The sequence below is a fragment of the Loxodonta africana genome, chromosome 1 (assembly GCF_030014295.1).
Source record: "Loxodonta africana isolate mLoxAfr1 chromosome 1, mLoxAfr1.hap2, whole genome shotgun sequence".
Classification (NCBI taxonomy): domain Eukaryota; kingdom Metazoa; phylum Chordata; class Mammalia; order Proboscidea; family Elephantidae; genus Loxodonta; species Loxodonta africana.
In genome coordinates, this window is record NC_087342.1 from 89,336,215 (window position 1) to 89,361,398 (window position 25,184).

A 25,184-nucleotide genomic window follows, 5' to 3' on the forward strand; every position below is an offset into this window, starting at 1 on the left:
GCTCTTTTAAGCCTAGTGGAATGGCAAAACTGACCAATCACCTTGGTAGGCCATAGGCACTTTATCTGCATAATCACTGTCCAGCGTCAAGAGTTTTACACACCTTATTTGCATCGTTCTAGCCAATCATTCTGTGGGAGTTAAGAGATGATGACTAGAAAGGCTACATAAAATCAATTCACTGCACCACAGATGGCATCCTCTACTTTATACACTTTTTATCCCAGATGCTCTCTTGTGTATTTAATTCATTCTAATGGGTGTGAAATGTGCAACATAATTATTCAATTTGTGCCTAACTTGTTTAATCTGCTTTTCTAAAGGCTTCATTATAGCATGTGCCCTTCAATATCCAGTATTCAGAAGCCCAGTGGCCTGACTATTCAGCAGGCTCATTAATGAGGGCCCATGAGTCTATGTGCTTCAGTCAATGTCAGACTGTGGCAAAGCGATGTTCAGTTTAACTTCACCCTCTCCAGTGCTGTAGGTAGTTTACTAACGTAACAGTGGGTGGCTATCGTACTCCTTTGAATTTGCCACCTTAGAGATGGACTGTTCCATCAGTGAACAATTCAGGGCTATATCTTTTGTCAAGGCCCTTTATGGGCCAGTAGTTTTTGTAAACCAGCCGGTGATTACACCTCTGTGCCTACTATCTCTCTGTGCTGTTTGTTAAGGCCTCAGCATCCAGACTTTGTCCTCAAATAAATGTGCCATTTCTCTTTCATATGGGAACGTTTTTGCACTTGCCTACTTTATGCAGTTTTGGCTCAGAAAAGACAGTTTACAGGATGAGAAGTCATCGCTTTTTCTTCTCTTTGATGATCTCTATTTATTAGGGTTCAATAACATCCATGCAGTTACATTTCAAAGGGCTGTACTCTTGAGAGTTGGAGGAAATTCTTAAGTAGAAAAGCCCAGGGCCCACTGGATAAAGAGGGGATTTCATTGCCAAAGTCTACAACCAGCTGTAAAATTCATTAAAAACACCTGCAATTTCATGTTTTTGATAGAGGACAAAGGTAGTGCTTATTGCACACTTAAATGAACTGCTTCCAGGGCCTCCATTCAAACATAGCTGCATTATTGGTGACTTGATTCAGAAACTGTAAGAAAATTCTCAGGTTAGAAATGTGTTGTCTCCAGTACTGAAGATGCCAATGAGATGTGGGGAGCCCTTCTTTGTCATTGTATGTCACATAAAGTTAGTGATTCTCCTGAGTTTTTTGTGGGCCCAGATCCCAGGCCTGATCTTTTTTTTTTTCTAATCTGTCAAGGTATTCTTTATGACTTTGTGTAATGGAAAGCTTTGAAATTTCTTAGGTCCCAATCAATGACTAAATTAAGGGTGCATCCACTAAAAAGTATCACTAATGAGAAAGGTGGCATCTCTGGGTGGGGTTAATAGTTAACATGTTCAGCAGCTAGCCAAAGGGTTGGAGATTTGAGTCCCCCCAGAGGCCCTTGGAAGAAAGGCCTGGTGATCTACTTCTGAAAAGCCAGCCATTGAAAATGCTTCGGAGCACAGTTCTAGTCTGACACACATGAGGTCGCCATGAGTCACCGTCCATTCAGTGACAACTGGGTTTTAATAAGAAATGCAGGCAAGAAGAAAGAAGGACATATAAAATTCTTTTCAGTCAAGTAATACTAGGTTAGACTTGCTTAAGACAAGAATATTGCCCATTTTGATGGTTAGAATATCCCTGGATTTCTGGGCCTTACAAGGCCTAATCTTATTTCAGTTTGAGAAATCTAAGTATGGAATCTCTGGTGCCTAGGTGCATACTACCCTCACAAGATATAATTGTGGGCTGTGTGATCTTTTCTCCAAAAAGTCTGTTTCAGGGTAAGACTTCTGGTAGTGTCAGTACGAGGAGGGTCGGGAAGTCTTCCTGTAGAAAACAATTATGAAAATGACAAAGATATTAAAAGCAAATATTTGAAGTTCCAGGAAATAAACAAAGACAAACAGAAATCTGAGAAGAGTTTGAATCTTAAAAGATTAAAATCTTAGTTATCTAGTGCTGCTGTAACAGAAATGCCAAAAGTGGGTGGCTTTAGCAAACAGAAGTTTATTCTCTCATGGTTTAGGAGGCTGGAAGTCTGAAGTCAGGGCACCAGGTCTAGGGGAAGACTTTCTCTCTCTGTTGGTTCTAGGGGAAAATCCCTGTCTCCTTTCAGCATCTGTGGGCCTGGCATTCCTTGGAGATCTACATGTGTCTTGGCATCAATTTTCCCCCTGGTCGATGAGGTTCTCAGTGCAGGGACCCCATGTCCAAAAGACACCCTCCACTCCTGGCTCTTCTTTCTTGGTGGTAGTCAGGTCCCTCTCTCTCTCTGCTCACTTCTCTCATTTTACTTCTTGTAAGATAAAAGGTGATGCAGGACACATTCCAGGGAAATTTTGGTACCATCGGATCAGGGCTATGACCTGTATAAGGGTGTTGCATCCTACACTAATCCTACTTCATTAACATAACAAATATAACCTAATCCTCTGTAACATAACCTAATCCTGCCTCGTTAACCACAGGCAGAGATTAGGATTTACAACACATAGGACAATTACATCAGATCACAAAATGGAGGACAACCACACAATTCTAGGAATCATGGCCCAGCCAAGTTGACAGATATTTAGGGGGATACAGTTCAATCCATGACAACTATTACTACATTGGGTAAGAACTGTCAGTTCATGGCCTTCTTACTTCCTCTTAAGTGTGGACTTGACTCGTGACCCACTTGTAAAAAAACAGTAAAGTGGAATTAATGGTGTGAGACCTCAGAGATTAGATCATAAAAGGCACTCTGCCTTTCTGCTTTGTATTTCTCTTCCTCTTGAATCATTTGTTTCAGGGGAAGACAGCTGCCATGTCATAAATACATCCGCCTATGGAGAGGCACATGTGGTGAGGAATTGATGCTTCTGGCAATCACCCAGCAAGGAACTGAAGCTTTCTGACAACAGCCACATGAGTGAGCTTGAACACAGGTGCTCCAGCACTAGCCAAACATTCAGATTATTACATTTCCATCTGACATTTTGATTGTAACCTAGTGAGAAGCTTTAGTGAGAACTACCCAGCTAACCTGCCCTGGAGTTCTGATCCTCAGAAACTGTTGGGGATAATATGTTCACTTTTTTAAAATGCTAAATTTTGGTATAATTTGTTCTACAGCAATAGATGACTACTACAGACATTATATCTGAAAATATGATGCTGTCGAAACACAAACTTTAAAGTGTGAGACTGGCTTTGGAACTGGGCAGTGGATAGGAGCTAGGAGGACTTGGATAAAAATGTTAGTTGACATTTGAAGTCTTGAAGAAATTATTTGGAAGAGCCAGATGTGTTTTGAGGATGCTATGGGTGAGGGCTTAAAGGAAAGTGAGGGAAACCTTATTGGAAACTAAAGGAAAGAGGATTTTTATAAAGTAGTGACAGAAAGTTTAGCAACACTATTGCCTGCAGTAACATGGGAAGTAAAAAATGTGCCTAATAAACTGGGCGACCTAACTAAGGAGATGTCTAAGCCAACTATTAAAGGAGCCATGTGTTCTTGCTGCTTGAAATAGATTTCCAGAGAAGTGCTGAAGAAAAAGCTGTTAAACTAAAAGGATCCAGGATTTTCTGATTTTGAAGATTCCCAGTCTCTCCAAATGGCACATAATGTTAAAATTCAGAAATGACTTCCTAGAAAGATCAAATCCAAGGCACTCTCAGGGAAGCATAGTTTAAAGATGAAGCTGAGGATAAGATTATAAGATCCTTTGCTAAAATCTCAAAAAGCTCAAGTTGGTGTCTCAGAGTACAGTTTAGTCAGACAAAAGGCCCTGAAAAGAGCTATGGGTGTGTCTCACAGATCCTCCCAAACAGTAAGGCCTCTGAGACATATAAGGATGTTCATCCTCAGCAGTCTTAGCTGAAGCCTGAGGTAGAGAAGGGCTTATCTCCAAGAGATTTGTGGCTGTGGGTTTTGTCTCATGAAATGAACTCAACAAAGTTTTTCATAAAATTAGAGCAGTGGAAACACCACAGGTTTTGACTGAAAGGAGCAGAGACAGTACTAAATAAAAAGCAGCCTGTGGAACCCTAAATTCTACAGGCAGGAAACAGAATGAAAAAAGTATGCAACTAAAAACATATGTAAAATGATAGAGGACTCAGAATGTGGAGCTAATATTCCAGAGTCATAGAGTCGAGAGACATGGAGAATTAGTCCCATGCAGGAGTATGACTGAGTCATAACCAGAGAACTTCCTACATTTGCATGGATGGATGTCAGCGTTATGTGGCTCCTTTGTGCTTCCCATTTACCTTTTTTTTTTTTTTAATGTCCACAGAGGCTATCCTACGTCTGTTCTCCCATTGCATGTTGTGTGTATGTGGGAGCAGAAAACTTTCTCTTTAGTTCACAGGTCTTCAGATCATGGGGAACTGTACTTGAAGGGCTGTACTCAAATAAATACACACCAGGAGCTTTGACACACTGGAACCTGCAGGCTAGAATATCCATGAATCCATATTGATATACATAAGTGAATAAAAAACAAACGGTCGGGGGGAGAATAGACAAGCCGATACAGAAAAATTCCAAATATTTTCTGTATCTATTGTGCCTTCAAGGAAGTGAAGCATAACTCCCTACCCCTTAGGTGTGGGTTTCACAAGGTGACTTACTTCCAAAGAGTACAGTACAGAGAGTGGAAGTAAAAAATGTAACTTCACAGTGAAGACACCTGGGAGATACTGTCTTAGCCAGGGAAAAATTATTTTAGTCAGTCGATCAAAGTTAACCTCATCACTGATAAGTTGTTATTGCATACAATTGGTAAGTTGTTGAGATATGTCTGTGGTCTTCTTCCCAAAAACTCCTTGCCCCCATCTAACCTGAGAAAAACATCAGCAGAACTGAAATTGTGAACCAGTCTACAATATACCTGACCAGTACTCCCTGAAATTATTAAAGGTCATTGAAACAAGGAAAGTCTAAGAAACGGTAATAGCCAACATGAGCCTACGAGACATGAGAACTAAATGTAATTTGGAATCCTGGAATAAAGAGAAGCCATAAGGAAAACTAATAAAATCTGAATAAAGTACCAGAAAGCCAAGCCCATTGCTGTGGAGTTGATTCCAACAAAGAGCGACTCTATAGGAGAGAGTAGAACTGCCCTGTAGGTTGCCAAGACTGTAAATCTTTACGGAAGCAGACTGCCACATCTTTCTCCCTCAGACCGCTGGTGGGTTGGAGCAGCTGCCTTTTTGGTTGCAGTTTGTGGTTAGCAACCAAGCACTTCAACTGCTATGCCACCAGCGTTCCGAATAAAGTACGTAGATCAGTTAATTACGATGTATCAACATTGCTTCATTCGCTGTGACAAATGTACTATAGCAGTAATGTAAGATGTTAACAATACAGAAATCTAAAACTATTTTAAAATTTATTTTAAAAGATGTTGTTGTTTTTAGGTGCCGTAGAGTCAATTTTAACTCATAGCCACCGTCTGTACAACAGAACAAACCCTGCCCAGTCCTCTGCCATCCTCATGATTCTTGTTATGCTTGAGCCCCTTGTTGCAGCCGCTGTGTATTTTGAGTGCCTTCCAACCTGAGGGGCTCACCTTCCAGCACTGCATCAGACATTTCGCTGCTATTCATAAGGTTTTCACTGGTGAATTCTTCTTAAAGGTAAACTGCCAGGTCCTTCTTCCTAGTCTGTCTTAGTCTGTAAGCTCAGCTAAAACCGGTCCACCATGGGGAACCCTGCTGGTAATTTGAATACCAGTGCCATAGTTTCCAGCATCACAGCAACACGCAAGCCCCCACAGTAAGACAAATTGACAGACGCAAAAGATAGTGCTCATAAAAGGAATAGGGAGTACAAGAAAAAGTGACCTACCCTTCATTTTTCCCAGGTGTTGCCATCAAGGGGGTGGACAGAGCGGTAAAGGTGAGAAGACATGGAAATCTCAGCGATGGCACAAGGCTTCTGAGCTGTCCTCTCCTCCAATGCCTCCTCCACCCCGGAACCTGACCCCTGTGGAGTCAAGAGTTGTTCAGAGGAATCTTCATCCCCACAATGATGCCCAGACTCTGGGTCAGCTATCCAGGCCAGCCTTACCGCGCAAACCCCTCCTGAGCAGCTCACTCAGAATTCGACGGTAGAGCGTGGGCGCCCCCGTGTGGCCACAGGGCTGGTAGCGCAAGATCAGAGCACCCCTTTTGCCTCCCCACGTGTTTCCCCTTTGGTTTTCTCCATCATTTTTGTTTCCCATTTCATCTATTAGTATCTCAAGGAAGTGAACATGGCAAGTAAAATAGTGAAACCCTAAATATCTGAAAACGTCTTTAGGCTATTCTACCACTTCCATTTGGCTTCCTATAGAATTCTGGGTTGGAAATACTTCTCCTTGCAATCTGGAAGGCATTGTTTCACTGGCTTCCCGCTTCCAGAGATGCTGCTTTTTGTTCCTTCCTGATGTTTTCAGCATCTCTTCTTTTCCATCCTCTTTCTGAAATTTCACTGTGATAGGTCTTGGTGTGGATCTATTTTCATTTAATATAGTAAGGACTTAGTTGGGGCCATTTAAAGTGTAAATTTTTGTCTGTAAACTCTAAGACACTTAAGTGAATTATTTTCCATCATTTCCTGCTCTCAATTCTTTTTGAAACTTATATTATCAGGTTGTTGGAATGCCTGCATTTATGGGATAGAATTTTTGCAGTTTTTCTCTCTTCTTTGCCATCAATCTTCCATCTTGTACCACTTTGTGGGAAGTATAACTTTTATCTTCTAATTCATCTATTGATTTTTTCATTTCTATGATCCTATTTTTTAATTTCCAAGAGCTCTTTCTTGTTTTCTGATTGTATATAATGCATTACTATTTCATAAATGTCATATCTTTTCTTACGTCATTTAGATATTACAGATAATAGCAGTAGGGGACCAATTAGGTTTCCCGGTTATCTGCTTTCATGATATCATGATGTTTTCCCTCTCAGCACTTACCTCAGTGGTGATTTTACATTTATCTTTCTAACTTTTTTTAATAAATGCCCATCTTCTTCATTCATGCAAGTTTCATACCTTGAGGGTCCCCCTTTTAGTTTTCACTGTATCTCCGGTATGTATCAGAGTTCCTAACTCACCAAAAGCCTCAAAATACATGCTGGATGACTTCAGTGTGATTTGTGGAGTTAGTCAGACAGCCCCTTGATGCCCTGAGCTCTGAGCCTCGGAGTCCTCGGTCATGGAATATTCTGAGACCTTGAGACAGTCCACTTGCACGGGATGCAGAGTCTTCACGCCTATCTGGGGGACAGGGAATCGATGGAAGATGAGTCACCAAGGCCTCTGAGAGGAAATGCCCTGGGTTCAACCTCAGCTCCACCACCTCCTTAAGAACCCTGAGTCTCCCTCTCCCTGTTAATAAAAAGGAATGACACATAGGCTACCTTATGACTTTTACATAGAGGGTTAATTTGACGGTCTTTGTAAAATACATGGTGTTATTGCCTGACACATATTAAGTGTTCCACTGTTCGTAGCTGTCATCACTATATTGTTTACAACATTTAGGCTGTTTTTATTCTTTTGCTTTTATGAACTACAATTCAAGGGCCACCCTCATATATATTAGTGTGAAAACATGTGTCTCTTAGTTATCTAGTGCTGCTATGACAGCAATACCACAAATGGGAGGCTTTAACAAACAGGAATTTATTTTCTCACACTTCAGGAGACTACAAGTCCGAATTCAGGGTGTCAGCTCTAGAGGAATGCTTTCTCCCTCTGTGGGCTCTGGAGAAAAGTCCTTGTCTCTTCTGAGCTTCTGCTCCTGGGCAATCTTCATGTGGCTTGGCATCTCTCTTCCCCCGTATCTGCTTCTCTCACTTGCTTGTTTAATCTCTTTTTTATCTCAGAAAAGACTTAAATCATTAAGACACACCCTACACTAGTCCTGCCTTATTAACATAACAAAGAAACTCCCTTCCCAAATGGGATTATGACCACAGATATAGGGGTTAGGATTTATAGCACTTATTTTGGGGGGGACACGATTCAATCCATAACATTCCACCCACTGCCCCCCAAATTCATGTCCTTCCCACATGCAAAATACATTCACCCTATCATGTTATCCCCAAAGTCTTAAATCAACTCCAAATTCCACCTCTGAATCATCAAATCAAATATGGATGAGACTTCAGGCATATTCCATCCTGGGGCAAAATTCCTCTTCATGTGTGAACCTCTGAAATCTAGAATACAAGCTATCTGTTTCCAAGGTATAATGGTGGAACAGGCACAAGGTAGACATTTCCATTACAAATGGGAGAAACTGGAGAGAGAGAAGGGATAAAAGGCACCAAGCAAGTCTAAAACTAAGCAGAAGAATTTACGTTAGCTCTCGAGACTTGAAAACAATTCTACCTTTTTTGGGACCATCTGGGCAATGGCCCTAACCTCCAGATCCTGAGTGGAGGCCTCTTGGCCCTAGGCTTAAGGTCCTCCTTCTAGACAAACTGAGATGGCAACTCTACTCTCTTGGCTTTGGGTGGCCCTATTCTCCTAGTCCATCTGAGTGTCAACTCTATCCTGGGCCCCAGCAGTCTCCATTCTTCTTTCCCTTTGGCTGGGCAGTCCTGCTCCCTCAGCTTTGGGCAGTGGCCCCATCCCCATGGCACTTGTGAACAGCAGCCCCCTACTGTGGAACCCATTTGGTGAAGATCTCTTCTAAAACTAGGAGCTCATGACTCCACCCTTTGAAACCGATGCAGCCCTGCTTCCCATGTTGCTTCCAACAGTACTGCTCATCTCCAACCTGCTCCACAGATTGTCCTTTTCTTTAGGACAACAGATGTAGGTCCTTTGGCCTCTTTCCTGCCTGTAGAATTCCAACAGGCAGACACTCTCTTTTCTTTCGTTCTTTCTCTGTCTCCAGCAGTCTAAACTAATGGGTTTTCTGCTCTGGTAATTTGTTAGGTTTATTACTCACAGGCCTAATCTCTTTAACAAAAGGTTGTGTAGCTAAGTCCTTCATGAAAATTCTAGACCACATGTCCTTAGTTTCTATGACAGAATATTCCAAATCTTTAAGCTTCGTTCATTCTGCACAGTTTATTTTTAAGTCCGTCTCTTTTCTCTTGCATTTTACTGTAAGCAGCAAGGAGAAACCACATGGCTCCTTAAGGTCTTGCTTAGATATCTCCTCAGCTAAATATCCATGTCCATTACCTACAAGTTCTAACTTCCACCAAGCATTTCGACATAATCCAGGCAAGTTCTTTCCCACTGCATAAAAAGCATCACCCTCTCTCCATTGTCTACTCACATGTTCATCATCGTCTTTCCAAGTCTCACCAAACGCACATCTAACGTCCACGTTTCTAGCGACATTCCGTTGTGGCACCAGCTGTGTTCTCCGAGCCTTCTCTGTAGCTCTCCGCACTTCCTTCGGAGCCCTAACCAGGTTGCCTTTGGCGTCCATCATTCTACCAACGGTCTCTTCAAGGCAATCTAGGCATTTTCTATTCGGCACCTTAAACCTCTTCCACCTGTACCCATTACCCAATTCAAAAACTGCTTCACACTTCAGGTATCTGTAGTGCAGCACCCACTTCTCGGTACCAGATTCCTAGGGGGATGCTTCCTCTCTCTGTAGGCTCTGGGGGAAGATCCTTGTCTCTGAGCTTCTGCTCCTGGGCAGTCTTCATGTCGCTTGGCATCTCTCTTCTCCCACTTCTGCATCTGTTGCTTGCTTATTAAATCTCTCTGATATCTCAAAAGAAATTGATTTAAGACACACCCTACACTAGTCCTGTCTTATGAACACGTCAAAGAAAACCCTTTCCCAAATGGGATTATAACCACAGATACAGGGGTCAGGATTTACACACATTTTGGGGGGACACATTTCAATCCATAACAATGTGTGGTTATCTTAGGATAAACCCCTAAAAGAGAAATTTTTGTGTCAACATGTAAACATGTTTAAATTGTTGAGATATTTAGCAAAAACGTCCTTTAGAAATTTTGTTCCAGTTTTTCATCCCATCAACCTCTATGACGGTACGTTTTACCTGCACTCTAGCCAACACTTTTGTTTATTTTTATCTTTGCCAAGCTAAATTTTTATTCCCATTTCTTATTCCACATTTTTATTTTTGCTCACATTGGTTAATTACTGCTATATTTGTTTGACATTTGTATTTCTTCTTTTCCAAACTACTTTCTAGTAATCTTTGATCATTTTCTAATTGGGACTGTTAAGTGTTGAAATACTGAAGAATGGAGGCGGGAAAAATAAAGCAGCACAGACATCCATGAAGTGATCCGCCACTCCCACCTACACTTCAGGTTGTCAGAAGCTGGCCTGGCGCTGATAGCTCGGCCATGTTATTTTTCCGTTGGACATAAATCATCTCATAAGACTCCAATATCAGACAAGGTCACTATGAGACCATACTGAATTGAGACAAAACCAGACTGCTTCATAATTTTCAATATTGTTACCAATTATACCTTCATCCTCACTCTAGTCTGCCCTCCGTAGAAATAAGATTTATTGAGATATCCAATCATGGGAATGCCCCAGCTTCCTAACTGCATTCAATCTAGAGGAGACCCTGATTCCTTCTACCCTCCCCAACTGACTTGATGGCAATGGGTAAAATCACCCAAGTAAAGCCAAATCCTGTAATATGTTCTTTCTCTCTCCCGTATAAAGATGTCCCATGGTTCCCTATAGAGTGTATTCTCTCTTGCCGAAACATGTAATAAACACAACTTGTTCAACTACAGGTAGGCTCCCGGTGGTCTCTGGATGAAGGGCATTGGCACGTTACCCTTTTGTCTGCCAATTTTTTTTGTGTGTCTTTGAGTTTATTACGAGCTTGTATTTGTGTATTTGTGAGTTTGTGCCTTTGCCATAGAGAAGTTTTTCATCTTTCTTTATAGTTTTTCAACTTTGTTTCATGCTTAGAGAATCCTTTTCACTCCACAACTGTCAACATTTCATGTATATTTTCATCTAGGTAGAAACAATGAGGAAAAGGGGTCCGAGGGTGAAGGGAAACAGAAAATACTTGAATTTGGGAGAAGTGGAGAGGGTAATAGTTAAAGAATTATAAGGTGGTAGAATTCTAAGGTTTAAAGTTCATGTTTCATAATTTACCAAATATGTGTACAGGGCCTACAGGGTATTTATATCAAATATGTGATATTCAATAAATACATTCTCTTGGGCCAAGTGAAGACTTGTTTGCCTCCTTATGTTCATCCAGGTAAAGAAAACAACCACACCATGAATCCCAATATTTAGACAAGGATTGGCACCAAGAATGGATATTTGTGAACACTTGTGACCTTAAGGTGAGAAGTCTTGTTTTGGCTAATGTCTATACGCTATAGCTGATAAATACCTATTAATTAAATTTTTATGGTCACTCTGTGTTTCAAGGATATGCCTGAGACCCACGTGAAAAATCCATGGTTCTTAAATAAAGATAATTTTAATATACTTCAATCCATAAATCACAAGTATTGTTTTGGGAAAGAGATTGAAAATTCAGCACACCCTAGATACAAAACAAAAAAAAACCAAACCCACACCCTAGATACGTACTGTCAAATATGGCAGTACTGTCCAGTTGTGGCTACTTAATAAAATAAAATTAAAAGGTCAACTGCTCAGTTGCACTAGCCACATTTCAAGTGCTCAATAGCCACACATGGCTAGTGGCTACTACAGCGGACAACACGGATATACAATACCTTCATTGCAGAAAGTTCTTGACAGCAATGCTCTTGATGGTTTAAGGACCTCGAGTCAGGTGCCTTAGATTCATTTGTAATGAGGGGCCCTTATCATTTCCCCCACAGTCTGCATCAGATTTCCAGCTCTCTGGGATATGGATCTACATTAACCTGGTATGTGACAAAACTAAAAGACATCATGAGTGAATCTCTATCTGGTACCTTCAGCCACAAATGTTCCCAGTTACAAAGAGGGAACATCGTTCCCTGCACCTCAGTTTTCTGACTGAGAACACTCTGTGCCATTAAATTTCTGGTGGTAAGTTCTCTTCTAGAAGAGCCCATGGGAAGAGTCCTAAGCTAAGCTTTGGGAGGCAGAGAGTTCAGCTCAGGGAGAGGGATTCTGGGAGGGGAAGAGGAGGCAAAGAGGCTGTGGCCATTTAGGGGACTCCCTGGTTTACTCAGAACAGCAGCTTTCAAAGTGTGATCTGTGGGACTCTTGGAATCACTGAGATCTTTTCACAAGATCCATGAAGTCAAAACTGTTATTATAACATTACAGGCAATCCCCATGTACAAAGGAGATCTGTTCCTAAATCTGCCTTTAAGAGTAATTTGTAGGTATTCAGAACAGATACATACAGTTCCTATTGAGAGTCAGTTAGTCAAATGTTTGGCTTGGTATACAGTACACATTTTACCTTTCTATGCATATAAAACACTTAAACACTCCTAAATACACCAAAACATCTTAAACACGAAGGAACTTCACAAAGTAGTGCAGGCATTCCTTATTAAGAACCATTGTATTTAACTCAAATAGGTTTTACGGCAGTCCATTCTTAAGAAACAACCAAAAACCAAACCCAAACCCTTACCGTGGGGTCCATTCCGGCTCATAATGACCCTATAGGACAGAGTAAAACTGCCCCATAGGGTTTCCGAGGAGCTCCTGGTGGATTCGAACTGCCGACCTTTTGGTTAGCAGTTAACCACTATACCACCAGGGTTTCCTCTTAAGTAACAAAGGGGGGAAAAACAAAAACAAAAACAAACAAACAAACCCATTGCTGTCCAGTTGATTCTAACTCATAGCAACATTATAAGACAGTAGAATTGCCCCATAGAGTTTCCAAAGAGCACCTGGTGGATTTGAACTGCTGACCTTTTGGTTAGCAGCCATAGCACTTAACCACTATGCCACCAGGGTTTCCTCTTAAGTACCAGCTGTCCATAAATCTGATGTTCTTAACCTGGGAACTTATTGTACTAAGAAATATTTCGTCTTTCTCACTGTGTTAATACTTGCACTGAGGTAAATCAGCTGTGAACGTAGCAAAAATCAAGGCTGTGTCATGAAACTTCAATAGTAATCGTATTCTTCCCCTTCACCTACGTGCAGGAAGAAAACGAAAACCAAAGCAGTTTCACTTAAAGGTGTACTTACTGAAGCATTAAAAGTTATGAACCTTAGTTAAATCCTCCAGTCCACGTCTTTTCACATCCTAGGTGATGAAGTGGGAAGTATATATAAAGCACTTCTACATTCCTAAATATGATGTTTGTCTCAAGGAAAATAATTTGTGATCTGAACTAGCTTCTTCTCTCTCTTTTTTTTTAATGGAATATCATTTTCACTTGAAAGAAGGAATGACAGAGATTGGATATTGGATATTTTATTCAAAATCAATAATTAGCTAGCCTGTCACTTTAGGAGAACCAACTGATAGTATTGTTGTCAATGATAAAATGTAGCCTCTGAAGAGATGAGAATATTGGAAAAGTTGTATCCACCACAAGTTGGCAGCTTTCTAAACTTTACAAACTTTTCTGCTGGAATCAGTGGTAATACTAACAAATGTGACTTGCTGATATTTTGTAATGAAATCTGCCAACCCTGGAAGATCTGCACACTCAGTGACCTAATGCAGCGGTTAAAAAAATTCACGCCTTAGGACAAGGTTCATTCAATGTGCAAAATGGACCTATGGGTTTTAATGAACAGAATACAAAATATCCAATAATAGGGTTTCCGATCGCAACTAACCTTTAAGAAACTACTGCTTCTGTAGCTTTAGTGAAGTATCAGAGGTGAACACTCACAATTACTTGGAAATGCTATTAAAAATACTCCTCCCTTTTCCAACTTCATATTTGTCTGACACTGGATTTTTTTGTATCCGCCGCAACCAAAATGACAGATTGGATGTAGAAACAGATGCGAAAATCCAGAAGCCTTTTATTGACACAGATAAGAGACATGCAAAGATGTAAAATGATCCACTCTTCTCAATACATTATTTTGGGAAAAAATTATTTTTTATGAAAACATACTATGTTAAAGTTTAATGGGTTATTAGTTTAATTCTGCTTCAATTGCTCGTATGGTTAATATCGGTAGATGTAATCCACAAACAAAATCTCTTTGAGTTCCTCATGAATTTGTAAGAGTAATAGAAATTCTAAGGAGCCCTGGTGGCTCAATAGTTAAGCTCTTGGCTGCTGCCAAAGGTTTGTGGTTGAACACACCAGGCGCTCCGCAGAAGACAAGACCTGCTGATTTGCTCCTTTAGAGATTCCAGCCTAGGAAACCCTATGGGGCAGTTCTACTGTGTCATATAGGGCCGCTAGGAATCCACTCCAGGGCACACAACATCAACAACGTAGAGATTCTGAAATTAACAAAAACTTGTGACTTAAGCAGGTCCTGGCCCAGGACTTACGAGGCAGTGTGGTAAAGAAGGGTAGGGCAGAAGGAGAGGGTCAGGGCAAAGTCCCAAGTCCCTGGGCAGGCACTCAGGTCCGACAGCGGTGTCAAGGGTGGGGTTCCCTAGTGTTGGGGATTCCCCGTCTCCCTGGAGTTTCACTTCGCCTTCTCACAACCTGTGTCAGCTCCTTCTGCCTGGACACACATGGCGTCACGCCAGTTGTCACTACAATTGGGTCTCCGATTTCTGGAGCAGCCAATCACCGTCACCGCGGTTCCAGGTTATAAAGTCGGCTCGGAGCAGCCCGGACGCAGTTCTCCCTAGAACCCCAGCACCCGGGTCATGGCGCCCCCGACCCTCCTCCTGCTGCTCTCGGGGGCCCTGGCCCTGACCCAGACCCGGGCGGGTGAGTGCGGGTCGGGGGGGAAACGGCCTCTGCGGAGGGAGGAGCGAGGGGACCGCTCGGCGGGGACGCAGGACCCTCGGGGAAGCCGCCGCCGCCCAGAGCCCCCACCCGCCCCTACACCCCGGCCCTGCTCCTCCCGCCGCCCCTTCTCGGCCCACGAGCCCCTCACCGCTCACCCCTCGCCCCTCTCCCCTCCCCGCCCCCATCGACCCCGGACCCCGGCCCGCGCGGGCGGTGGGGGGTCGGTGGTCTCAGCCGCTCCCCGCCCCCAGGCTCCCACTCCCTGAGGTATTTCGACACCGCCGTGTCCCGGCCCGGCCGCGGGGAGCCCCGCTTCATCGAAGTCGGCTACGTGGACGACACTCAGTTCGTGCGGTTCGACAGCGACTCTGCGAACCCGAGGATGGAGCCGCGGGCGCCGTGGATCGAGCAGGAGGGGCCGGAGTATTGGGACCAGGAGACACAGAACGCCAAGGTCACCGCACAGACTGACCGAGTGAACCTGCGGACCCTGCGCGGCTACTACAACCAGAGCGACGCCGGTGAGTGAGTGACGCCGGGCCCGGGTCGCAGGTCACGGGTCCCCTCGTCCCCACGGCCGCGTCGCCCCGAGTCCCCGGGTCCGATCCTCACCCCGAGGTCGCGGGACCCGCCCAGGAAGAGCCACAGAGATTCGACCCGGTTTCGTTTTCAGTTTAGAACCATTTGGGCTCTGACCAATGGCGGCCCGTGTGGGTGGTGGAGGCGGGGCTGACGGCGGGGCGGGGCTGACGGCGGGGACTGGGTCAGGGTCTCACACCATCCAGGTGATGTACGGCTGTGAAGTGGGGCCCGACGGGCGCCTCCTCCGTGGCTATGGGCAGCACGCCTACGACGGCGCCGACTACATCGCCCTGAACGAGGACCTGAGCTCCTGGACCGCGGCGGACACGGCCGCTCAGATCACCCGGCACAAGTGGGAGGCTGAGAAGGTTGCAGATCGGATCAGGGCCTACGTGGAGGGCAGGTGCCAGGAGTACCTCCGCAGATACCTGGAGAACGGGAAGGAATCTCTGCAGCGCGCAGGTACGAGGGGCTGTGGCGCCTCCCCGAACTCGTTTTGAGTTGGGATTCTGTCAGCCCTTGTGGACTTTCAAAAGGAAAATGGAATAGACGCCAAAATACCACCCCTTTCTCTGGGTGTGGAGAGTGAGGAGTTAGCCCAGAGTTCCAGATACTGTACCACAGAGCAATCCTATAGGGTCGCTATGAGTCGGAATCGACTGGACGGCAGTGGGTTTGTTTGTTTGGTGGTACCAGAGACTTGGCCAGAGGAGCCCTCCTTTCAGAGGCGGTTAAGGGACCCACTCACTCTGGGGATAAGATAGTAGGGGAGATAATTCCCGACTGATCAGAAGCTCCCTTTGATTCTGGAATTGACCTTGAGAACCACCAGCAACTTTTTCTCTCAAATCTTGTTCTCTGCCACGTACCCGATCAGTTTGGAGGTCTGATTCTAGCTTTTCTGAGTCGCTCAGCCTCCACTCAAGTCAGAACTAGAAATCCCTGTTCTCAGACACCTGGAGCCTCCTACTCTGGGCTGCCTCACCCTGATTCTAGAACTTTCTGAGGAATAAGATTATCCCAGATTCCTGGTCCAGGCTGGTTTCTCACTCCCTCCCCTATGTCAATTGTGCTGTCCATTCTCAGGATGGTCACATGACCACTGCTCAGGTAACCCATGGGAGGTGATGGGAAGTTCCTGAATTTTCTGACTCATTCCCTCAGACCCCCCCAAAGCACACATAACCCACCACCCCATCTCTGACCGTGAGGCCACGCTGCGGTGCTGGGCCCTGAGCTTCTATCCTGCGGAGATCACCCTGACCTGGCAGCGGGACGGAGAGGACCAGACCCAGGACATGGAGCTTGTGGAGACCAGGCCTGCAGGGGACGGAACCTTCCAGAAGTGGGCAGCCATGGTGGTGCCCTCTGGAGAGGAGCAGAGATACACGTGCCATGTGCAGCATGAGGGGCTGCCCAAGCCTCTCACCCTGACATGGGGTAAGTGGGGGAGGCAAAGATGTAGCCCCTTCTTGGGGAAGCAGGGGTCCTTGTGGGCACAGCAGCAGGGTCACGGCCTCTCACTTTCCCCTCCCTTTCCAGAGTCCCGTTCTCAGTCCCTGCCATCATTGTGGGAATCATTGCTGGCCTGGTATTCCTTGTGGTCGTTGTAGCTGTGGTGGCTGGAGCTGTGATCTGGAGGAAGAAGAGCTCAGGTAGAGATAAGGGTGGGGCCTGAATTTTCTTGTACCACTGCAAGTTTCAAACCCCTGATAGGAGTTTGCCTGCCTTCTGCCCCTACTGTGAAGCACCATCCACACACTGCACATACCCAGTCTGGGGCCTTGTGTGCTAACACTTATTCTTTTGTAAAGCACACGTGAACATGAAGACAGAGTTTTTCACCTTGATTCTGGTGATGGGGACCTGATCCCTGCAGTCAGGTCAGAGGGGAAGGTCCCTGCTGAGGACAGAGGTCTAGGATGGTGATGGGTCCAGTCCTAGCACATCTCTTCTATTCTTGTTTACTGATCCTGTCCTGGGTCTGTAGTCACAGTTCAGAGGTCCACGAGTACTTGACTCTTCAAGAATCTTATAGTTCTGACTCCACTCAATCTCTCAAAGGATGTTTTCTTCCCACAGGTGGAAAAGGAGGGAACTATGCTCAGGCTGCAAGTACGTATGGAGGGATATAATTCCCTGAGACACTTGGGATAGTGTAGATGGGACCCCATGGGGAGCCCCACCCCATAATTCCTCCTTTAGCCTCACCTCCTCCTGTGGCCTCTGACTAGATCCTGTTTTTTGTTTCTCCAGGCAGCAACAGTGCCCAGGGCTCTGATGTGTCTCTCATGGCTTGTAAAGGTGAGACCCTGGGGGCCTGACATGGGGAAGGGTTTGGAGCAGTGGGAACACAACTTGGCTATGGGTATTCATTGCATTTGGACATTTCAAGCATGTGGTGGCCTATTCAGTATATCAACACTTAACAGTGACTGACCCAAATTTGTTTGTGATTTTTTTCTTCTGTAGCATGAGAGAGCTGCCTTGTGTGGGACTGAGTGATACAAGATTTGTTCACTCCCCTCCCACTTTGCGACTTCAAGAATGCCTGACTTCTCTTTCTGAAGTCTGAATGTGTCTGCGTTTCTGTCAGCATAAGATGAGGACATAGGAGACTAGCCCCACCCACCGAATAGGACCCCCTCCCTACACTGACCTGTGTCTATTCGCTGATCAACATTTCTATTCCATCATGACAGGGCTGGGAGGTCCCCATCCCTGTTGTAACTTCCTGTTGCTCTGGGAGGCAGTGTCTCACTTCCCTTTTGAAAATGAGAGTCTGGATATTAATTTGTTTTTTCAAAATCTTGCAATGAAGTGTGGTTGATGGGTTAATTAAAGGAGAGGAAAATTCTGACAATTTAAGAGGCAATAAAAAAAGTCTTGATAACCTTCCAGAATCCTGTGTTTGCTGTGTTGAATCTGTTGCAGGCAGAACAAGAGAAGACCATGGAGTAGCTCAGTGTGGATGGGGCCTTTGCCCCTTTAATGCTCAGTACTTTGTGGACTTTGACATGGTTATGTCTTAGCTGGGTCATCTTCACTGCCCTATTGTCCTTGTCCCCTTAGTAGAACCTTGTCCCACCAGGACCTGTGATCACAGGGACTCAGATATCACCTGGCCTTGTCCTGTCTCCAGGATGCTGGACAGCTAGGACTTTGTATAGCTAGTCAGCCTGGGTTCAGTCCTGGCCTAACCTTCAGCCATCATCATTGTGTGGTTATTTTTGTGTCTTGTTTGTTGTAGAGGTTTATGCCTGTTCTTGTACGTGAGAGCTTGTTCTTGGTCCCATCCTCCTCTGGGTATCCCCATCACTTACAGCACCGGGAGCTGTTTTCCTGTCATTATCCCCACAAGGCCCAGCGTGGCCCCTGTGCACAGGAGTCTCTGTGGTATTGAGAAGTGAATTTTCAGACTACTCCACCTCTTTGCCTCCTTCTAGGATTGTACTGGATTATTCTTTCCATTTCCCCCCTAACCTCTTTTTAAAGAACCAAATTGTGGAATTAGCAGAGGGGAGGGATCTGGTAGCTTTACATCTTGAGAAATTTCTGTTGTGTTTGCATCTTCTGCTCACCTACCCTCTCTCCCTGCTCTTAGCTCTAGAATCCTAGTGCTGGCTCCTTCCAAACAGATGGCTATCTAAAGCAGACTCTCATTTACATTCACAGTCGATTGGAAAATAGGGCTCCTTTTTTTAAAAGCCTAGGATTGTTCCTTTCTGAAGATGGAAATGAACTTGTGTGCTGTAGTGAGCAGGGGGGTGGCCGAGGAAGGGAGGGAGAAGAGCAGCCCTTGTGAGAGAAGTTCAGAAGCATTAATGTCAGTGTGAGTGGATGTCATGCTGTAGCTGCCACAAAACAGCATTTGGTCTGAGGTTACATTGATAAAGACACTGTCTTTAGAATAGGGAGGTGCTATACACAACAAAATCATTATTCTGTTATTTGTTGAGTGCTGACTACATAACACACAATCTTTGCATCTGGGAAACATAAGTGAACTAAAAACACAAAAATTGTCAGCCTTGTGGATCATGTGTTCTAGTGGAGAGAGACAAGCTATCGACTATGAGAAAGAAGGAAAATGTTTGCATTATACGGCAGTAAGTGCAGCGGGGAAGGGGACCCAGAGTGTGGTTGTATGGGGAGAGGGAAGATGGCTGCTATTCTCGGGTGATCAGTGTGGGTCTCCTTGAGAAGGTGACCTTTGAGGGAAAATTTGAAGGACATGACACAATTAGCCATGACGATGTCTGAGGAAGTTCTTTCCATGCTGGGGGAATATTCAGTGCAGACACATTAGGGCAGGAGGGTGTCTGTGTTCTAGGAGTAGCAAGGAGGCCAATATGGCTGTAGCAGAGTCATTGAGATGAAGTCAGAGGTACAATGAGACCATGTAGGCCTTGAGGATTTGGAAGAATTTTTGGTTTTTCTTTGGGTAAGATGAGTGACAAGACAGTTTTGAGCAAAAGAGAGACATGGTACAACTTCTAAAGAATCACTCTGGCTGCTGTGGTGAGAATAGAGCTGAGAGGGGCAAGCAAGGCAATAGGGAAAACTGAGAAATTTGAGTACTATTCCAGCTACAGATATTGGTGGCTTAAACCTGGGTGTGAGCAGTGGAAATAGTGGAACATGATGGGATTCTTGATATATGTTGAACTTTAAGGACTTCCTAATGTTTGCATTTGGAATATGAGAGAAAGAGAAGATCAAGGAGGACATCAAAAGATGGTTCTGCCGTTCCCGAAGACTACTCATCAGGCATGGAAAGGACTGGACAATGGGTTGGAGAGAGATGCTGATGAAGAGTGAGCTACTTGTATCAGGTGGACACTTGAGACTGTATTGGCATCTCCTGTCTGGAGGGGAGATGGGAGGGTAGAGAGGGTTAGAAACTGGCAAAACGGTCACGAAAGGAGAGACTGGAAGAAGGGAGCAGGCTGACTCATTAGGGGGAGAGTAAATGGGAGTATGTAGTAAGGTGTATATAAGCTTATATGTGACAGAGTGACTTGATTTGTAAACTTTCACTTAAAGCACAATAAAAATTATTAAAAAAAAAAAAAAAGGTCATTCTGATGTCCACAAAAATGGGGAAGACCCTGGAAGGAAACTTTTTGAGGTAGCGGGTGGGAATCACAGGCTATCTCAGTTTCAAAATCTGAGATAGACATACAAGTGATATTCTCAAGAATAACCAAACCAAACAAAACAAAACCCTGGCTTTAGTTACACTTTATAGCAACCATTACATATACATTAAACAATGTAATCAAAAACAAGATAATCTGACTACACGCAGACACTTATACACACAAACAAAACAAACTCCAACTATATCCTGTCTACAGCAGACATGCCTTATGTTCAAAGGTACAAATAGATTGAAAGTAAAAGAACAGAATATAACATATTGTGCAAACAGCAACTACAAGAAGGTCCTAGTGGCTATACTAATATCAGACAAAATAAACTCTAAAATAAAAAATCTTACTAAGCATAGCAACGATTGTGAGGATGGCATAGGACCAGGCACTGTTTCATTCTGTTGTACGTAGGGTTGCTATGAGTCAGAACTGACTTGATGGCACCGAACAACAACACTCTGAACAATTGTGTGGCAGCAGATTAGATAGCCTAGAATAAACAAATTCCTATGAAGACCTAAACTACTGAATCAGACTCAAGAGTAAGTAGAAAGTCTAAGTAGAACTACAACAAGTAAAGAAATTGAATTAACAATTAAAAAAATAAGAAACTTCCCATGTAATAGCCCAGGCTCAAAGGACTTCACTAGTGAATACTATCAAACATTGAAATAATTAATGCCAATTCTTCACAAACTAGTCCAAAAAATAGAAGAGGAGGTAATCCTTCTCAAGCTGGTATTATTTTGATATAAAAACGAGAGAAAGGTATCACAAGAAAAGAAAATCCTCAACAAAATGCTAGCTAACCAAATTCATCAATATATAAAATTAATTATACACTATGATTAAGTGGGATTTATTCCAGGAATGTAAGGTTAGCTTAACATCCAAAAACCCAGTAATGTGATATGTCATATCAACAGAATAAAAAACAAAAATTACATGATCTTCTCAATAGACACAGAAAAACCATCTGACACAATTCAGCACCCTTTCATGATTAAAACACTCAACATGATTAAAACACTCAACATGATTAAAACACTCAAGAAACCAAAAATAGAGGGGTACCCCTTACAACAATAAAGGGCATCTTCCAAAAACTCACATACGCCGTCATACTCATTGGTGAGTGATTAAATGCTTTCTTTCCAAGTTCAGGAACAGACACGATGTCCTCTCTCACCATTTCTATTCCACATTGTACTGGAGGTTCTAGCAAAAGCAATTAGGCAAGACAATGAAATAAAGAGCATTCATATTGGAAAGGAAGAGTAATATTACCTCCATTTGCAGATGACATGATCTTGTATATAGAAAATCCCAAGGAATCCACTAAAAAGAAAATAAACAAGACCAGCAATTTTGCAGGATAAAATACCAGTACATTAAAAATCTATTGTATTTCTATACACTTGGACTAAACAATTTTGAAATAATATTAAGAAAACAATTCTATTTACAATAACATCACAAAAGAATAAAATGGGAATAAATTTGACAAAAGAAGTGCAAAACCTATACCACAAAAACTTTAAGAACAAAGTCTGTACCTGGAAACTAAGAAAGACTTAAATATAAGATAAGACATCCAATGCTCGTGGATCAGAAGACTGAATATTATTCTGATGGCAATACTCCCCAAATTGATGTATGTATTCAATGCAACCTCCATTGACATGCATTTGTCAATTTGCAGAAATTGACATTTTGATCTTAAAAATCACATAGAAATTGAAAGGACACAAAATGGCTAAAAAACGTTCTGATTAGAAAACTTACTACAAAGTTACAGTAAGCAAGACAGTGTAATAGAGGCATAAGGGAAAACATATACATCAATGAAATAAGAGTGAGAGTCCATAAATTAACCCTCAGATTTACAATCATTTGTATTTCAGTGCCAAGAGAATTCAATGGGGAAAAGAATAGTCTTTTCAACAAATGATTATGGGAAAACTGGATATCCACATGGAAAAGAATCAAGTAGGACTTTTACAGAATTATCTCAAAATGGAACAAAGATCTAATTGTAAGAGCTAAAACTATAAAAGTCTTAGAAGAAAACATAGGCATAAATCTTCATAACCTTGGATTAGGCAGTGGTTTCTTAGATATGATACCAAAAGCACTATTAATAAAAGAAAAACTAGATAAATTCGAGTTCCTGAAAACTAAAAAACTTTATGCTTCAAAGTATGCCATCAAAAAAGTCAACATACAACTCCCAGACTGGGAGAAAATATTTGAAAATCATGTAACTAATAACCCCCACGTGTCTGTTAGTTTGTCATACTGTGGGGGCTTGCATGTTGCTGTGATGCTGACAGCTATGCCACCAATATTCAAATACCAGCAGGGTCACCCATGGGGGACAGGTTGTAGCTGAGCTTCCAGATGAAGACAGACTCAGAAGAAGGACCCAATGGTCTACTTCTGAAAAGAATTAGCCAGTGCAAACCTTATGGGTAGCAGAGAAACATTGTCTGATATACTGCCAGAAGATGAGCCCCTCACGTTGGAAGGCACTCAAAAGATGACTGGGAAAGAGCTGCCTCCTCAAAGCAGAGTCCACCTTACTAATGTGGATGGAGTCAAGCTTTTGGGACCTTCATTTTCTGATGTCGCATGACTCAAAATGAGAAGAAACAGCTGCAAACATCCTATAATAATCGGAACATGGAATGTAGGAAGTATGAATCGAGGAAAACTGGAAATAGCCAAAAGTGAAACGGAACACATAAACATCGATATCCTAGGCATTAGTGCGCTGACGTGGACTGGTACTGGCTATTTTGAATCAGACAATCATATGGTCTACTAGGCCGGGAACGACAGCTTGAAGAGGAATGGTGTGGCATTCACTATCAAAAAGAACATTTTAAGATCTATTCTGACGTACAACACTGCCACTTATGGATAATATCCATAGGCTTAGAAGGAAAACCAGTTAATACGACTATTATTCAAATTTATGTACTAATCACTAAGGCCAAAGAAGAAAAAATTGAAAATTTTTTCCAATTTTTGCAGTCTGAAATTGATCAAATATGCAATCAGGATGCACCAGTAATTACTGGTAATTGGAATGAGAAAGTTGGAAACAAAGAAGAATCAGTAGTTGGAAAATATAGACTTGGTGATAGAAATGATGCTGGAGATTGCATGACAGAATTTGGCAAGACCAATGATTTCTTCATTGCAAATACATTTTCTCAACAACATAAATAGCAACTATACACATGGACCTCACCAGATGGATATGCAGGACTCAAATGGACTACATCTGTGGAATGAGATGATGGAAAAGCTCAGTATCATCACTGAGAACAAGGCTGGGGCTGATTGCAGAACAGACCGTCAATTGTTCATGTGCAAGTTCAAGTTGAAACTGAAGGAAATCAGAGCAAGTCTACAAGAGCCAAAATATGACCTTGAGTATACCTCATCTGAATTTAGAGACCATTTATCAAGAATAGATTTACACATTTAACACTAATGGTCGAAGACCAGACGAGTTGTGAGATGACATCGAGGACATCATACGTGAAGAAAGCAACAGGTCATTAAAAAGACAGAATAGAAAGAAAAGACCAAAATGGATGTCAGAAGAGACTCTGAAACTTGCTCTTGAATGTCCGGTAGCTAAAGCAAAAGGAAGAAATGATGAAGTAAAACAACAACTGAACAGAAGACTTCAAAGGGCGCCTGGAGAAGACAAAGTAAAGTATTTTGATGACATGTGCAAAGGTCTGGAGATAGAAAACCAAAAGTGAGGAACACGCTCACCATTTCTCAAGCTGAAAGAACTGAAGAAAAAATCCAAGCCTCGAGTTGCAGTAGCGAAGGATTCTACAGGGAAAATACTAAATGATGCAAGAAGCATCAAATGAACATGGAAGGAATGCATAGAGTCACTGTACCAAAAAGAATTAGTCAACATTCAACCATTTCAGGAGGTAGCATATGATCAGGAACTGATGGTACTGAAGGAAGAAATCCAAGCTGCACTGAAGGCATTAGCAAAAAACAAGTCTCCAGGAATTGACAGAATACCAACTGACTTGTTTCAACAAATGGATGCAGTGCTGGAAGTGCTCAATCATCTATGCCAAGAAATTTGGAAGACAGCTACCTGGCCAACTGACTGGACGAGATCCATATTTTGCCTCTTGCCAAGAAAGGTGCTCTAACCAAATGCAAAAAACAATAGCACAATTTCATTACTATCACATGCAAATAAAATTTACAGAAGATCATTCAAAAGCGGCTGCAGCAGTGTATCGACAGGAAACTGCCAGAAATTCAAGCCAGATTCAGAAGAGGACGTAGAACCAAGGATATCATTGTTGATGTCAGATGGATCCTGGCAGAAAGCAGAGAATACCAGAAAGATCTTTATCTGTGTTTTACTGACTATGCAATGGCATTTGACTCTGTGGATCAAAATAAATTATGGATAACAATGGGAAGAAAGGGGACTCCAGAACCCCTAATTGTCCTCATGAGGAACCTGTACATAGATCAAGGGGCACT

At 42.9% G+C, this 25,184-nt stretch overlaps 1 protein-coding gene across 10 annotated transcripts in view; it reads left to right on the forward strand.

The window, feature by feature from the left end:
• The first annotated feature begins 14,755 nt into the window (after positions 1 to 14,755).
• LOC100676584 (HLA class I histocompatibility antigen, A alpha chain-like) overlaps positions 14,756 to 25,184 on the forward strand; it is a 177,275-nt gene continuing 166,846 nt past the window's right edge. For 4 of the 10 annotated variants that reach the window (XM_064282760.1, XM_064282765.1, XM_064282754.1 and 1 more), the window contains exons 1-4: positions 14,756 to 14,886; positions 15,159 to 15,428; positions 15,676 to 15,951; positions 16,654 to 16,929. In XM_064282760.1, the coding sequence (XP_064138830.1) occupies positions 14,823 to 14,886; positions 15,159 to 15,428; positions 15,676 to 15,951; positions 16,654 to 16,929 (886 nt within the window). In that variant the 5' untranslated portion in view covers positions 14,756 to 14,822. Of the gene's footprint in view, positions 14,887 to 15,158; positions 15,429 to 15,675; positions 15,952 to 16,653; positions 16,930 to 17,031; positions 17,150 to 17,571; positions 17,609 to 17,745; positions 17,794 to 17,961; positions 20,717 to 25,184 lie in introns of those variants that run through there. The other 6 variants (XM_064282784.1, XR_010321567.1, XR_010321566.1 and 3 more) reach the window with 6 other exon arrangements.